The 17,623-nt window shown below is 37.1% G+C and overlaps 1 protein-coding gene across 9 annotated transcripts in view; it reads right to left on the bottom strand.

Moving 5' to 3' along the window:
- Positions 1-673: 673 nt before the first annotated feature.
- The window catches only part of LOC135220978 (RNA-binding protein Raly-like), a 703,239-nt gene continuing 686,289 nt past the window's right edge, over positions 674-17,623 (bottom strand). For all 9 annotated transcript variants that reach the window (XM_064258665.1, XM_064258664.1, XM_064258669.1 and 6 more), the window contains 2 exons: positions 13,998-14,147; positions 674-8,437 (listed from right to left, as the gene is read on the bottom strand). In XM_064258665.1, the coding sequence (XP_064114735.1) occupies positions 8,270-8,437; positions 13,998-14,147 (318 nt within the window). In that variant the 3' untranslated portion in view covers positions 674-8,269. The remainder of the gene's footprint in view (positions 8,438-13,997; positions 14,148-17,623) is intronic.

The following is a 17,623-nucleotide window of genomic DNA, read 5'->3' as shown; positions in this document are numbered from 1 at the left end:
TTACGACGTTTCTCCGCAGTAATTTGAACGCATTCAGTAAACACGAGGAAAGGTTAAAAACTTACCATGGTTCATAAATTTCATTTACAAGAGGACGTATTTTTAATGAGCCCTTGTATATTTATATAAACTTAAGGTACTGCGAAAGTCAGCTCATTAAGTAGAATTGGTTTGTGTGTGAATAACCGCCAAAGTTTCTAGGAAAGAGATGGTGCAGTCTAATACTGAGGCTTATTCAAACAAACTGCTGTGTTGACCGTTAACGCCACAAGCAATGTCAACAAGCCCGACCAATTAAGGGAGCCTGATGACCATCAGAATGAATATTTTTTTACTGTCTGCAGAAAGGTGTCGTGACTTTACCTAACCTTTTCATTTTCTCTCTGCTTATTTTTTGAAACTGAAATAATTGATCTTTTTTTGACATTTTTTCAAGATCTCCATGTTAGAAAAAGTAACGAATAACGAGATTACATCTCATTTGGTGATTCAACTGGCAATTAAGTTTCTTCATATAATGCCAAATCACTGTATGTGTTTTTTAACAAGAAAGTAGTGAGGTATGCTTTCCTGAATTTTCAAGGTACAAACGAAGAAACACCAAACAAATAGGAAATACATTTCACGTGCTTGAAATGGCTGGTAATACGTGGAAGGAAAATGAAACACACTCTTGTCGCAACAATTTTTACTGTCCAACTGTTACAAAACATTCATAATAATATTAACGTACATTTAACACGCTACTTTTTATATGAGTAAAGTAAGACCACTGCCATCTCTGTTACGCGCTCTTTCAAGTCGCCCTTCCAATTTGAACCAGAGGAAAAAAATATATATATGCTTATTTATTTATATTTGAATAAAGGGGAAAGGAAAATTTTGAATACATGTACACTAAAGATTATCAACTGAGGAAATATTCACATATGTCAAAATACACATGGGTAATTCTAGGTATCACTGTGATATTCACTGCATGATATGAATGGGTGCAATTGCAATATAGTATCTTTGCCTTACACTGCAATTTCGACCTAACAGACGACCTGCTTAAGGATTCAGTTAGCATAATCCTTGGTCCTCTATAGGCATCAGTGTCCACGTGCGTCTCAAGTTAAAGGATAGATATCTCGAGGTTTGTGTTAACATGCCAACTGGCTGCAATTTTGGGGAAACTGATTCTGACAACCTTAGCAGTCACTGTTTACCTACGAGTAAGTAAATCTTGCCAGAGTTTTCTCCAAACATCGACCCTCAGTATCGCAAATAACCTCTTCATCAAATGTAAATACCGGAAGTGACTAACTAAACATGAAAGCACCTGATACCTGGGTTAAACTGATACGATTCTTTCTCTTTAGAAAGGAAGAAAGTCCGTTTTTTATCCATTCTTTGCCCATTCATTTACACTATCTCCCACAGTAACAGGAAAGCATCGACTTACAGAAGCCAGTAAAAAAATTCTTATAATAATTTATATTTGTTTCCTGACGTTGGCATATTCGTTCCTCTGACAGAAAATGTTTTCCACCTTTGTGTGAAATGAAATAGATATATGGAAAAGAAATAATGGCTTTTTGACAGGAAAAGAGAAAATAATTAGCATTGCAGTAGTAACAAATGTACAAAAAGCAGAATTTTTAATCAAGAATCTTAAACATGCATTATAATAGTTAAAATTCTGTCAATATAATTTGAATATGACTTGAAATGTAACATTAACTCAAGATAGCATATCATTCCCAGTTTTATTTAATAATGCATTGGAAGAGGCTACAAAAAATGATTTGGGGAGATTTCTCGATGATACACGCAACCGAGAGAGTTATTCTTAACTAATTACACTACACTTTTGTTCATATAATTTTCCGAGTTAAAGCAAGATGGTAAGTATTTTTGAAACTGGGCATGTCATAGATGGCATCTGTGCTGCCAAGCCCTTAAAGATGCCTTTGAAAAGCAGAGTCAGCTAATTGGCAGACATACCGCGAGTGGTTGTATTTTGCCGGACCTGCCATGAGAGGCTTGAATTATGCCGGGCCTGCCGTGAATGGCTTGTATTTTGCCGGGCCTGCCGACTACACAGTAACATTGTAATCTAGCAACACAAGATATGTACTGCATATAAATAAAAACGGAAAAAAATCCTTATTTCATGTGTCGATCAGGGAAACTCATTCCTTCCAATATGTGGTCACGTATTGAGGTTACATTTCTATAAACTATTTTCTTAAACTTAGAGGATTATGACTTCTAGACTGCCTCTGGCAGATTTTATCTACTCAAAGGGTTGTTGAAGGTTATTCGGTAAGGTTGTAGGGAAGGTCTTCCTTTTTATAATTCTGGGAAAGGAGGATAGACAGGAGAATTTGGGGGAACTGGGGTGGGAGGGGGAACTAAAATGAACGGACCATGCAAATATCTGGGGCAGTTACAGTGAGCGATGCCAAGACTTGGATGCAATGATTCACGTTTGTGTTCTCTGAAAAAATGTTTTAGGTTTTAATTTGTTATCTCCGGCTGTTGCAACTGATCGCAGACACTTCCATGGCCCCTGGGCGAACAAAATGACTGAGTGTCGACCCTAAACCAATATTCCTAAAAACTTATTTCTTTTAAACAGGATTCAAGACAACATGAAAACATTTGGGGACACTTGACAAAAACCAGATAGGTACCAAATTTCCAATTACTGTTAGGGACATAAAAGTTGCTCTGATGTTTCAGCATTACCTATCATTTATGCAATGATTTCTATAAGGTAAGTAGCACTTTAAAATTAACGAATTATTTCTATGCATCGAAATGTAAGTGGAGCAAATTCAGAAATTTTGATATGTAGGCACATGTGGAAATTCTCAAGTATGTCCTCACATGTCCTCTGCAAAGAGCTCACAAGTACCAGACCTTATTTTCTGTGCTTAGATAAAGTAAAAGAAATTTATAATATACCTATTATATTCATATATACACATCTCTATAGGATACATACTGTATTTAAGAAGAAAAAGCCCTCAGATAAGATCCAGGAATCGTGAGTCCTTCATCTCTACATAAGAAAGGAATTCTGATGATACATTTTACCTATGTCTAATCAAAAAAGAGGGTTACGGGATCATAAAGACTGAGCAGCTATAGCCCAACACTTGAAAAAGAGCCTATAAACGACTTTGGAGAATCATGTTCTACCTGATGCTCTAATACGGTCAATTAACCAGTTTCGGAGAAACTGCATCATTATTATGCTTGGTCTGGAGCCCCGTGTTAGCTCAAGCCACTACACCAAAAAGTTAACGACTCAATTGCCAGTGTACAGGACAACCTAAACAGAGGTGTCTTTTAAGCATCCAACAATATCCCTCCAAGAGTAAACTTTGAGAACCAATACTCTTCTCAGGTTTATGGCTCCAGACTGTTAACTCGGCATATGTCCACCTAGTGCATCCACGGGGCTTGCTTTTAATTCTCCTTAAATTGGAAAAACGACCATGATAATACCATTTAAGTTATTGTCCTTATTTCTTACAATATCTACAAAGGGGTTTCAGGGAGAGGGAGTCTCAAATCCAAGTCTCAAAATTCACAAGGATGCTAATTTCTATATGCGGCCAAACCAGCTGCTGGGAACCTATAGTGGAAGGCCTGTGAGGTTCGATTTTTCTATTCACAGCACAGAGAAAAATTCTTTGAGGAACATACTTAGGGGTCCACTCAGATTTTTAGTGCTATATCAAATCCAACACTTCGACAACCAAAAAATAATCTGAATCTGAAAGACTAAAATTTTCCCCCAAAAATTACGCCAGTGAAGAAATGAGCAGCGTCACTGTGTTAATAATTGACAGGAGAGGCGAAAACCTGGTTCGCAACGAGCACCAAGACTGATACACATGCAGGTTCCTGGCATTAAGATTTTTGCATTAAGACAGAGTTGCTGATGATTGCATGAAGGTGCCTAAAGAGGAGAGTGTGGTTTCAGAAAAGACTGAGTGAATCCCTCTAAGACGATGACCCCTTAGTGACACATGATCCTAGGCACAAAACAGCTGCTTAAAACCACAATTCTAAAAGACAAAGACATGATGGATGATATGTACCTAACCTCTAGAAAGTTTTATCCTTTAAACAACCAACAAAGCCATGTCTTCACAGATCATTTCGGGGAAGATTTGTACACAAACGAAGGCGATTTTAGAACAATGATGTTTATTCTGAGGCCTTGACTTTGGCAGGCAAATTGAATGTCTTCTGCCCTCGCAATAGGGCCCGAACCCTTTCACAACACCATTGCCTGGTGAACTATTGAGCGAATTCTCTTTTTAGAGCATAGTTCAGCAAAGAATCCAGAGCTTGGGCTAATCATTAGTACTGTATTCCCTTGATCGCCTCTGGACTTCAGTATCTTTTAAGTTATCTAAGAACTCCGCAAACTTAAGTGAACTCTTATTCTGAATCACGAGCCTATCTAATGGAAAAATAAGACAGCCTACTTCATCTCAATGGCAATTATTTATATGAGTTAATTATTATTTTTTCTACAACCTATCTTCAGCCTATCTTTGGCACAAAGACTTTCTTCGAAAGATATAACGATGATAATGATATTGGGTACAAATCTGTCCTTCCAGTTGCAATGACCTAACAGCTAACTTTCTGATATGTATGACGGTACTGTAAAAAGACAATTAACAAAGTCGCTCAGCTCCAAATAAATAACTACGAGACAGACATAATTTTCCACAAGGTTATATTCATTCGTCAAAATATGCGACTTATGAAACAGGATGACGACATATTTTACTTGTTTTTGATACGCAAGACCCCCAAATGAAAAGATTTAATGTCCAAGAGGAGCAGCAAATTGCGCCCTCGATTTCTTGAAGACCAACTACAGAGAAATTACAAGCGTCTAAGAATATATCCGCAATACTATCTCTGGTCATGACATCCAAGGCAGTAATTAGAAAACTGACGTCTGCAAGGCATAACGTCATAGCTGATGAGAGTTAAATCTGAAATGGCCATACAATTCTTTATTATTTTTTTAATAGAGGCACTTTGAATTTGTAAGTCTGTCCACATCAATTGCAGAGGCACTCGAATCATTGCAAGCATTTGGTTGATGACTAGCTAATGTTTCCCTCTTCATTCTCTGTACAGGTCAGTGAGATGCAACTATGGAAACGACGCAGGCCCCTTGGTGTTTTTCTATTAGTTCTAATAGAAATATTTGCTTAATCTACGGTAGTTTGCCAAACCATACAACTGTCTCATGAAATTAATGGCATAATTGCGTGCACCGGTACACGGAAGCTTAATGTTGCACTTATGTCTCTTTTGCATTTCTACTTCAACACTGGTATTCATGGCGCCATTACTAGGATACCTACGAATAAGCTAGACGAATAGTGTACCTAAAAATCATGGTAAGCCCAGTTTTCTTTTAACAGCAGGGGAAAATGCAATAATTTATATCAATTAAACCAGACCTATGCAACACAACACTGCAGATGTCTATCAGTGTTCGGGTAAAGCTTTCTGAAGCTGATGACCTGCTATATAGACAAAGCTATGTATGACAAGATGTCTCAGAATCCATACTCGACGGTTTATTAGAAATGAAGGTTTCACGACTTCAAACTAATTTGTCACCTGTACTATGTCCTCATGTCCATCGTGTCTTTTGAACAACAAATGCCTAGTATATAATTATCAAAAATTTTAATGAAGCTACTGGAAAACCAATAATAACAGTCAGTTTTGATATTGTGCAGTAAGTGTGAATACAAGATGGTACACGGAAGCATGTATCAAAATCCTTACTTCAACACTTCTGATATGTAGTCAGGTTGTTTCATAGCACAAAAATGCTTTAAGAGACTGAAAAAGCAGAAGTTATCGCTGAGAAAAAGTTTTAACGCCTTGTCTATATAACCTGGCCGTTGGGTGTAACCAAAAACAATCACATGGATGACGTCATGCCTTGCTGAAAGCCTTAAGTTCATTTTAATATATCCAAGGCAACCAGAGTCCCATTACAGGAAAAGTCCACCATGCAGGATGCGGGGCGCGGGATGAGTCCGGGCCTAAATGAGCCTTCGTTGTTGCTTCAAGGAAATATACGAACTGATTGCTACAACAACATGTCTTTTTTTTTTTTTTTACTTTGTTCAAGTGGGAAAAAGAGTGAGATGTAGAGACAGAGAGAAAGACAAAGAGAATGAATCTTTTTCTATAAAGATTAATACAGTATATGAAACAACACTACTTCTACTATGGTTTTTATTGTTATCTTTTTTCCTACGTTTAATTATTTCAAATGACAAGATTTACCCTAAATCATGACATCACAGCATTTGAATGATTGATTGATAATACTGACGCTCTACGTTAACCACCTTAATCATTAACTGACTAACAAATATAGACAACTAACAAAACAGTATCCTACCTCCGAAAAAAGAAATGATTATTTCATTCATGAACCATAACCAATTGCCTTTCCGATGTAGGGAAACAAGCCTTCCTTAGTCTAGGAATCAAGTCCTTCGGTAATTTTAATTTCCACACTCAAACAATCAGGTTCTAGTTTTTTTCAAATCACGGTAACCCTTTCTTCAACGATGGAAGGCAGTCACATTCAACAGCATAAATGTTCAGTCTTACCATGAGTAGAATACCTGCAAAACACGATAATACTTTCCTATATAAAGATTTTCTGATTATCATCGTTTGCAAGCACGGGAAAAACAATACTAGTTATCTATTGAATCCTCGTAAATGGATATAAAATTTCATGTGCACTTCATAAATACAATAAATATGGAAGTTAAAAAAAATCTACCTTTGCAAAAATTAAGATATACATGAAGTTCACAGCTTGAATACAGAAGAAAGTTATTTAAAATAAGAGACTAGATAGATTGACTAGACAAGGTGTCGCATGACCTCGATGACTTCTAATCCTTGTATATAAACAGCGAAAAAATATAAAAAAATTTACAAATTTATGACCCAAACTTGGCCCAACGCAGCTAAAGTTTTGAGTTCTTGACGCCTGGCTGGTCTTATAGCTACCATAATTTGTCATTATTTGCAATAGTGGAAAATATTGTAATTTAACATTTCTGCCGAACTGTTTTTATTATCTAAAACATTCAAAAGTAAGAATACCTTTGTCACCTGTGGTGAATTATTAAGTCATTACTAACACAAATGGAAATATCAATGACTAGAATTCGTACTGGTAATCTTCAATGCGAGTATATCATATGTACAAATACAAGTTTTAGACAATAGTTATAGCTTCCTTCATCGGCTTCAACCTGAGGACAGCTGTAAAAATAGTGCTACCATTACACCTTTCGAGACTGTCTAAGTCTCACATAATGCTTCTGTGCAGTAGCCAAATTGTATAATCTTATATAATTTTCAGTTTCCGTATGAAATTAGTGTTTATTCATTGCCAAGTAACGAGAAAATGCGGGGTTGATATTATGTGGGAGAAGCCTTGGAAAACTTACTTTCGTTTTTGAAATACAAATAATCATGACTTCTTTCGTAAATGGGGCCGACTGAGACCCTCCTTAGTTGTACAACAGAAAAAAATCTTACAACACCATGTCTCTCTGACTACACAGAAAAAGAAAAGAAAACAAAAAAATCCCAAATGTAAGTTCCCATATATACAATGAATATTGTAATCTAAGAAGATTATACGGTCTATGTAAGATCATGGAAAATCTTTACCTTACAAGTGACACTAATACTGACAACCCGACCCCTTCCTCCTTCCTTCAGGAGGTTACACACAAACTGGAGTCTCGGGACATCCTAGTAGTGTCAGTCATCTTTATGAAGAGCCTTTATTGCAAAAGTAGGGAGGTGGCGTTGGGGAGACGCAAAGATAAAATATATATCTCTAAATATATGTATATAAATGACAGATACTTCACGTGTCGGTGTTGGTGATGGAAGCTCTGCATCTCGATACACCAGATCAATTATTATTCTTTTGATTATAGATTTGTGGAAGAGGTGGTAGAGGAGTTCTGAGGTAATGGGTGCTCTCAAGTGTACATCTCATCCCTTAGACTTTTTTAGTATTTCCTTTTATTGCGTGTGTGTGTCGTGAGGAGGTTAAGCGGAAATATCAAGGAGAAGGAGCAGTTAGAAACGGGAGGGGCTGGAGGAAACAGGTTGATGGAGGAGGAGTGGGAGCAGATGATGATGGAGCTTAGCAAAAGGTCTCCAAAATGGAGGTGCTTCACTGTGTCACGACGGCCTCTGTTTTGAGAGACGAGGGGACCACCACATCGGTGGGAAGCGTTGGGGGCGACGCTCCGTTCATGATATCGGTGCTGTTGCCTTCGATTTCCTCAGCTCCGCTCAATCCGTGGCCTCCCTCGCCGTCGTCAAGTCCCCCCACGCCGTTCTGCAAAGGAAAACAAAATAAATTGAATAAATGCCTTGATGATCGAAAAGTACACTATGCTTACATTTCTTGTGTGCAAACGCAGATTACACTAACACACACACACACACAGCGCCTCAGCGGCGTGGTTGGTATGGTATTAGCGTTCCACCTCGGTGGTCGCAGATTAGATTCTCGGCCATTCCATTGAGGAGTGAGAGATGTGTATTTCTGGTGATAAAAGTTCACTCTCGACGTGGTTCGGAAGTCATGTAAAGCCGTTGGTTCCGTTGCTGAATAACCACTGGTTCCATGCAACGTAAAAACACCATACATACACACACACACACACACACGGTCGGGATTTTAAGGAAAGTCGTTTATTTGCATACATTATTTAAGGGCCGACGTTTCATATTGCTTGATGCATTTAAAAACTGGTTAAAAACAATAAGTACTTTTATATATAATGTGAAAATTTTATACAAAATGTATTTCTCACCTTAAGTAGGACAGGAAGCAAAAAGTATCAAAAAGGGGAAGAACAATAACAGCAGATTAGTACAAAACACCTACCCATATTGGTAGTTAAGGCTTAAACTGACGTACAGGATAACATAAATGAAAAAGATACGGGGTTGACAAAAACAAAAACATTAAGCAATAAACAGCTGTGTTGACGATTGGTTGTTGAATGTTGGAGTGGTGTTGGATTGATCATGGCTCGATAGTTTGCTTCCAGTAATCTAGCTAACACCCTGATGAGAGCAAATTCGAACTTTTAGTAGTCTCATAGTTGTAAGAATACTTGTAAATCACATTTGATGCAGAGGACCTACTCTATCCTTAGAATGGAATAAGGATCCACTAGTTCGTGGGTTCTTCTGAATTTATTATGCAGGAAGGGTAGTTTTGCATCCGGACGTAATTTGGGTACCGAATGGACTAGGGCATATAATTCATCTTAAGATTGAGCCAATTACTGAGGGATCTATAGAATATAAGTGGGAAACATTTTTCTTAACCCTTAATACATACCCTAGGTTATCTCTTACCCCATAATTTTTTGTTCTGGGTATCTCTTACCCCATAATTTTTTTGTTTAAAGTTTCTTCTATATAAACTTAAGACTGGGAGAGGTCTCCTTCCTGACTTAAGTCCTTTATGAGGGGGGAGTCATCCCAGTAACAGCCCCCAGTTTGCTCTATAAAACTATTTTGGTATATCGTACCACAGGTTACCTGTAGTGTTAGGTTCCTGGGGTATGGCATACCCCAGGTTGCCTATCATGTCAGGTCACTGGGGTATGAAATCAAAAGATATAATTTTAGTAAAAGTGTAGAAATAAGAATTGTGAATGATGCTAATATCTAAAGCTTTTACCAGAAAGCTCTGGTCTGCTTTATGCTGCTCTGCCTTAGGTTTGATGGCCACACTAAAAGGGAGCAGAGAAAAGAGATTGATGAATTGGCCCTCTTCAGAGTGGCTACACACCAAGAGCATATATCACTACTGATGAGCAACTGCTCGAATTTTGAGGACGATGTCCTTTCAGAATGTATATTGCTAATAAACCACATAAATATGGCATAAAGATCATGATTTGCAATGTGGAACCTAAATACATGGTGGGAGCCATCCTTTACCAGGAAACACACAAAACCACCTCAGAGTATGTCCTTAGGCCATTTTGTGATGCTGGAATTGGTGGAGCCTTACAAACAGACTAACAGAAATGTTACAGGAGACAATTGGTTCACATCTTTGCAAAACTATGGCCTGACATACTTAGGGACACAGGCTCAACAAGCCACATACACCACATGTGATGCTGATAAAAGTCACCTAAAAAGTTTGCTCTGCTTTCCTTTATGACCAAGCACTAACCATGTTGTCTTACCGTCCACACAAAAAGAAGAAAAAATTTGTCCAATGCACGATCAGAATGTTATACAAGCTAATGTAAAGCCAGAAATGGTGGAATGCTACAATAAAATTGATTATAATAAAATTGATATAAGAAAATTAACGGTATTTTTTTTTCAAAAATTGTGAACAGAATTTTTTTTATTACAGTTTGCTTTTTTTGGCAAGAATGAATAAAGATAAGTTGTTTTTTGTATCTTCAAGTATTTGGTAAAATGAGAAGAATAATAACTTTTTTGGAGAGAGAGAGAGAGAGAGAGAGAGAGAGAGAGAGAGAGAGAGAGAGAGAGAGAGAGAGAGAGAGAGAGAGAGAATGTTATACTTCAGGTTACTTATAATGGAAAGTAGGGTTACCTATTAAGGGTTAAAATAGTTGCTAAGGAATGAAATTTCGTCGTGAAAGGCGGCCCAACTAGAGGTAAACGTAAGAGCCCTGTGACGTAAAGTGGATATGGAATCAATTTTGAAATTGTAGGAACAAGAACTTTAAAAATTGGTACCTAGGGCTTTTTCTAAAAATGCCAGAATGGAATCCTATTTCGTCCCTTGTAATTCGTAGGTTCAGGAAAGCAAGCGAGTTGTGGGACTTTTCTAAAGAGGACTCGTGATGTTAGGGTATAGGGAAAGTACGTAACCTAAAATATTATCAGCATGATAGTCGTGCTGAATAGAACAAAGGTATCGTCAATGTAGCATTTATAAAATAAAGGGTGTAAACTAATATTTGATCCCCCTGGGAGTCTGGGCACTTAGTATATGGGATGCACCAGGAGACTACTAAAAGTTCGAATTTGCTGGAAGCAAACTCATGTAGACGCTAAGACTTTGAAATTGTGGGAAAGGTGCGAAGTGAGAAGGAACTTACTACTCTGGAATCCATAATGATCAAACAAACCATTCCAACACTCTACAACCAATCATCGTCAACACAGCTGTTGATTGCTTAATGTTTTTGTTAACCCCATCTTTATTTTTTCATTAATGTTATCCTTTATGCCAGTTTAGCCTTTGCTACCAATATGGGTAGGTGTTTTGTACTACTTTCCTGTTATTTGTCTTAATCTTTTTTATACGTTCTGCTCTCCGTTCTGCCTAATATATAAATAAGGGTAGAAATAAATTTTGTATATACCTTTCACATCATACATACAAGTATTGATTGTTTTTAACCGCTTTTTTAACCATGAAAATGCACCAAGCTATGTGAAATGTCGGTTCTTAAATAAATGTATGCAAATAGAAAGATTTTCCATGAACACCCGATGGTGTATCATTCGAGATCTGCTCCTGTGCTTTATATATATATATATATATAATATATATATATATATATATATATATATATGTGTGTTGTGTGTGTGTGTGTGTGTGTATATATATATCATCAGAGGGCATTGAACCAGATGGGTAGAGCCCTAAGGGTCTTACAAGTAGTTAAAGTTAATTTAAATAAATCACAATAATTATGAAAATATTTTCTCGAAGATTTCAATGGGGGAAAATTATATAACAAGGTCAGTGACATAAGAATAGGTTTTCTTTATATTTCTTTGGAGAGTTGCCTCTATAACTGCACATCGACTAAAATATTTTTGGAAATGTAAAACCCCAAAAGGGGATTCTTCATCTGTCAGTAAACAGAATAGAAAATACGAAACACTTGACTCTGACAGTAAACAGAATAGAAAATACGAAACACTTGACTCCTATCAACGGAATTATTTCATACCTTGAAGGACAATAATTACCATAAATGAGATACCTTCACTTACATTGCAGAGAAAATGAAATTCATCTGTCTGCGTATAGTTCACAAACTTCGTCTAAAGCAGCGAGACGAAAGTGGAGAGTTTTTTTGCTGAAATTTGATACTCTATATTGAATACTGGTAACATATCATCAATATCTTGTTAGTGCACACTACATTGATTTTGTAGCTATGACGTAAAATTTTCCGTGCTTCATGGACAACAAATTGTAGTAATAATTTGATAAATTGTAGACCTTATGAATTAAACGGAAACCCCCATATTACATTTCATCATCATCATCTCCCAACTTCAATGATCTTCATTTCAATAACCGTTTCCGAAGAAAATACCTGCCAATTTCCTAATAAATATTTCAAGTACAAGGCCAAATATAAGCCTTGGCAACTAGAAGCTAAAGTCAGAAAACGAATTAAGAGTCTAAATGGTTAGTTCTCTGCCAGGTCGCAAAATCAACGAGCATCTTTCCGATATATATTTCTTGGGACTTGGTACCGAAGCCAGGTTTATCCCTACCATATATTACGATCGAGATGTGTTCCACGCACTAGGCATCAGGCATTTTAAGGAAAAAGATGCAGCAGTTTTAAAGCAAGCAAAACCCTCTGGTTCAATTCAAAGAAACTATATAGAGCGTAGAAAGGATCTCTATTAATCAAAGAGAGAGAGAGACAGCGATATGCCTAATCATTTGTATACTTATTTTTATGAGCATTCTTCAACTTCTCTCTTACAGCAAACTACAAAACTCAATCTTTGTGAAAGAAAACGAATACCCAAGAAAAAATGTTACCCCTCAGGTAACAGACTGAATAGCCTTTTTCCTTAACAAAAGAACTATGGTTATCGCTGGGACAGAAAACAGCTAATTCCGGAGAAATGTTCGAGCACAAATAACTTGAGATTCGTCTGTTTCCGGTAGAATTCAAATTCAGAATAGGTTATATATATATAAAAGTTCTTTCCTTTTTCTTATTTCAAATACACCTTCACTACATGTCCTCTCCTCTAGTCCTTTTCTTCAAGTGTCCCTTTTCTTCAAATATAAGAGATTTCAGTCTCCTTCCTTTTCTTTGCTTGATCTTTGCTGCTCTCGAGTTTTGTCTTTTCTTTATCGGTTGCACAGTTTTCCAAAACACTTTCGGCTTATGAATCCCTTCATTCTCATTTCTTAATCCTTTCATATTTATCCTTTAACATTTGTTCATTACATTTTTTTACTTCGGTGGTGATCACTTTCAATCCTTTCGAGTGTCAATTTCCTTTGTGGTCCTACTTCACCTTCGCAACCTCTCTGCCGCTTTTCACCTTTCTCAACCCACTCCCCGGCCTCCTCCGGTTCCTTGGAATCTCTCATCGCTGTCATATTTCTTAGGTCCAATTTTTGAGAGTGTTGCTCTTCCACGAATTAACCGTAGATACTGGCATCGTTGTGAGAGTGCGGCCGTGTGCATTAGCCCCGATTGTTGAGAGGAAGAGAGAAACGATACCTAAATGGAGAGAGAGAGAGAGAGAGAGAGAGAGAGAGAGAGAGAGAGAGAGAGAGAGAGAGAGAGCGCGGGGCGCGAGTTTGTCCCTTGGGATGCAAGGAGGGAGATGTGGTGCCTTGTACAAATGCATTCACACAGGCACTCTTGCGTCTCCGCTCTTGCTTCATCTTCATCATCTTTAGCTCTTACCTCCAGTAGTATAAATATTTGAATGTATTTTCTTAAGTTACACTAATTTTACACAGCATGTAATTTGTCATTTTCTCTTCATTACCTCTTGATATTCTCTCTCTCTCTCTCTCTCTCTCTCTCTCTCTCTCTCTCTCTCTCTCTCTCTCTCTCTCTCATACACATACACACACTCACTTTTACCTGTATAGAAATGGATCCATTTACCTGCTTGGGCTGAGGTTCATCATCATTATGGGGAGCGTCGGCCCCGTCTCCGGAGGCTTCACCTCCGTCAGCTGAGGAATCCATACCGACGTCGCTTCCTTCGGTGCTGCCCGCTGTGTTGTCCCCGGCGGCATTGCATGAGCCATTATCCTGCAAGGCAGTAATTTCGCAATGTTATCATCGTCTCTGCCTTCCACTTTCCAGAGTGAGGAACAGGAATTTATTAATAACTCTCTACTCACTGGCTGACCCTAACAAAGCATCCGCTCAGTCTCTTTTCCTTCGGGGGTTGAATTCCCTGTACAAGTTTACAACGCAAGGCATGGACACCGTCCTTGCTTGAAATTTCTTTCAGTAATTAAATCTAGGTGTTGTTTTGCTTTGTGTTTATTATTACTTTTCTCCTAGTAAACTCGATGAATGTATGAAAAACATTATACCTGTTTACATGAGAATTATGTGATGTAACTGCACAACTACTAAAGCACCATAAATAATGTATTACCAACTAGTGAATTATATAAGGCAAACGATATAACCACATATACACAAACACGTTCTTTTATTCGGACTAATTCGCAGGAACCAGTTACATTTCCCAAATGATTGTTTTCAATCTTACTCATATTTTTAACTACACTATCATAAAAAATGTAACCACGTCAGTAACAGAAGAATCATTCAGAATAATTTATGCCTGTCTTTTTTTTTTTTTTTTTATAGTTATCGTTTCTTCTCATAAATCTCACATTCATATTTTCTATAATAATAAAATCACACTACAGATTTAATCTGTAATTAATAGTTATTTCTTAAAATAGGTGGATCATACTTGAGTTCTATTACTGTCTTTAGTTACTTGCTGGTCTTCATTATAGATTCTGCAAGCCAAAATCCCTTGACGCTTTCCTGTCCTATCTCTAATGTCTGGGTAACCTCCCTTTACAGCCATTAGGAATCTAAATCTGTGGCCACTGTTAGCCAATAGAATCACCATCTTAACAACGGTTTCACCATTAGCATATCTTTCATTTTTCATGAAACTAATCCTAGTTAAATTTACATCACAAACTTATCTACGTTTTATGGTCAGACTTAAGTCCTTTTTTCAATGTTGAGAGTCTTTACTTTCCCCTCAAGCAACTTTCCTCTTTGTTCCTTCTTCAAAGCATCATCTCGTCATCCACTATCTGGAACTGGAAGCCTGTTTATCTTCTTCCGGTGTTTTTCGCTTTTCATGAAAACGTTTTCGTTTTTGATGAGGTAGCTAAACAATCCTTAAATGCAGAACTTTTCCTTATTTTCAGAGACCTTATTTTCCAAGGTTCCTTATTAGGGTTACATCCACATCCATATGTTTTAAAGCTTCAAAGGGCTTGTCTTAAATGCAAATCAATGGGGAGCTCCCCCAGTATGAGAAAATTTTTTTTTTTCTAACGCAGCAGCTAAGATTTTTAAAATTCTACCTAGAGCATAAATCGGCTCTGGTGATAAGCTGCTTAAAATGAAAAGCACCAGGATGAGTAACGCCAAAAGATATCTGTTCAGCCTTTTGTACCCATCTTATAGGTATAGCAAATCAGTAGCAAAAGTATGGCAAATCAGTAGCAAAGGTTGGGAGAGAGAGGAGGAGGGGGAACTGAATTTAAAGGAGCAGGTTATTTCGACGTGGCCTACTAAAGATGAATCGAATTACTTTTTAACTAATTTCATCCCGAAGGGACAAAACCTTTTCTCTAACACAGAGTTATTTTGACTAAGAATAGGAAAAATAATCCATTGCAGTCACTGAACTCTTCAAAGGGGTTCAGAAAGATGTAATGATCATGAAAAAAAAATTTACTTGTTTTGAGACCATTAACCATTCATAAAGTACTTTATGTCTACATAACACTGACAGATGGTTAACGTCATATCGGTAGAATGAATGATAAGTATTGCAGACATGAAACAAAATATATCGACGCACCCAAAGTAACAAACTCAATGTAAAGGTCGATTTTTTTAAGATGGAGTCTTAATTTTTTTTTAAAGAAACTAATGCAGCTACTGCCGTCATTTGTCATTTTTCCTATAGTCTTTCCTTTGCGATTTATGGATCACTCATTAGGAATGTAACTAACACTTAAATGTCGACTTTCTTAATTCTGAGATGAATCAAATATAAGAAGTTCTAGCGATAACTCCCTTCCTTGGAAATCCGTGCCATTGACCAATGAAGTAAATTAATGCTTTGGCATAACCGAATTGACTAAGCTTTGACCTCTTCCTTAGTAATCGATAGGAAACCCCTCCAAGGAAGGAGGTTATCTTTAGCGCTTGCTTCCTGCAAAATATACTGCCTGCTTTTAATGATAAGATGTCATTTCTTTATTCAACATCTACTCATCATTCCTACGCAATGCACCGAGTGGTTTTTCATTGTACGTCTAAACCTTTCTGGTGACCTGCAGAATTTCGTATATTTTACTTAGCTCAAAACCATTGTCACTTTAAATTTCTAATATTCCCAGTTTGGTAAGTTCGATAATTGCCATACTTATCTGTAGATTGCCACAATCGTGGTCTTATTCGTATTTTTTCATATTTTAAACAATCTTTAATTTCCTGATACACATCGGTAAGAAAACATGAAAATCACATTAGCGATGTTGTTCGCTTTTGATTTTTTTATAACTACAATGACATCCCCGTACCTAGCAGCTTCACAGTTTTTATTTTAATCAAGGGAAGCTGGTCCTAAAAATACCATGTTTACTATTCTTAATGGTATTTGCTTTACATGGTAAAGAATGCAGCTACAGCTATTATCTCAATATCACCTGATCAACAAATAGTTCGTCAAAATTTTCAACAGGTAAATGAACAACTAAACAACAATTATGCAGTAACAGAGAAAGCGTGATACACATCATACATATATATACACACATTCATAAAATTCGCTGGCATGATAGGCGGCAGCGCCTGGCCAAGAAAAACCACAGGTACAGAAGTACTTAGATTGGAAGTTCTGTAGACTTGTGTGGTTCTTCTGCTACCGACCTGGCTTTTCAACTGAGATACTGGGGTTTAGATCCAGATATGAATCACTGATATATATATTAGCATATAGTATGTGTATTTGTTTGTGTACTTATTCATACGATGTATGCATCTTCAAACGTACACATCGGTCATAGACAGACTTGTACTCGTTTATCCAAAAACACACAAGGATAACAATGACTTTGGAAATGGTGTAAATCCAATTCGATGGACAACTAAACTGCTGACAAAATCGTAGCTAGAAAATTGTAACAAAAGTTCGCTCTCACCAACCTCATCCCCAACCTCAACAGGTGTTTTTCAGTGACCACTGGTTTAAAAAACCTACAGCAAAATGAACTCTATTTGCATAGTGGCTGAAGTAGGAATTCATGAATGATCACCAAGAATGGATTTTGCATAAATAGATTTTTTATATTTAAAACTAAAGAAAACGCCATCGATAAATAAAACTTATCGTGCGAAATCAATTTCGAAATGCGGCAATGCCTAATTCACTTTCTACTTTCACTTTAAAGCTCAATTTCAGTGATCAGTTCTAAGCTTTTATTTCAGCCTTATTCAGTTTGGAAGAAGTG

This window comes from Macrobrachium nipponense, chromosome 2, assembly GCF_015104395.2.
Source record: "Macrobrachium nipponense isolate FS-2020 chromosome 2, ASM1510439v2, whole genome shotgun sequence".
In the NCBI taxonomy this organism is placed as follows: domain Eukaryota; kingdom Metazoa; phylum Arthropoda; class Malacostraca; order Decapoda; family Palaemonidae; genus Macrobrachium; species Macrobrachium nipponense.
Note: the sequence above shows the minus strand (reverse complement) of the source record. Positions and strands in the feature narration are given on the sequence as shown.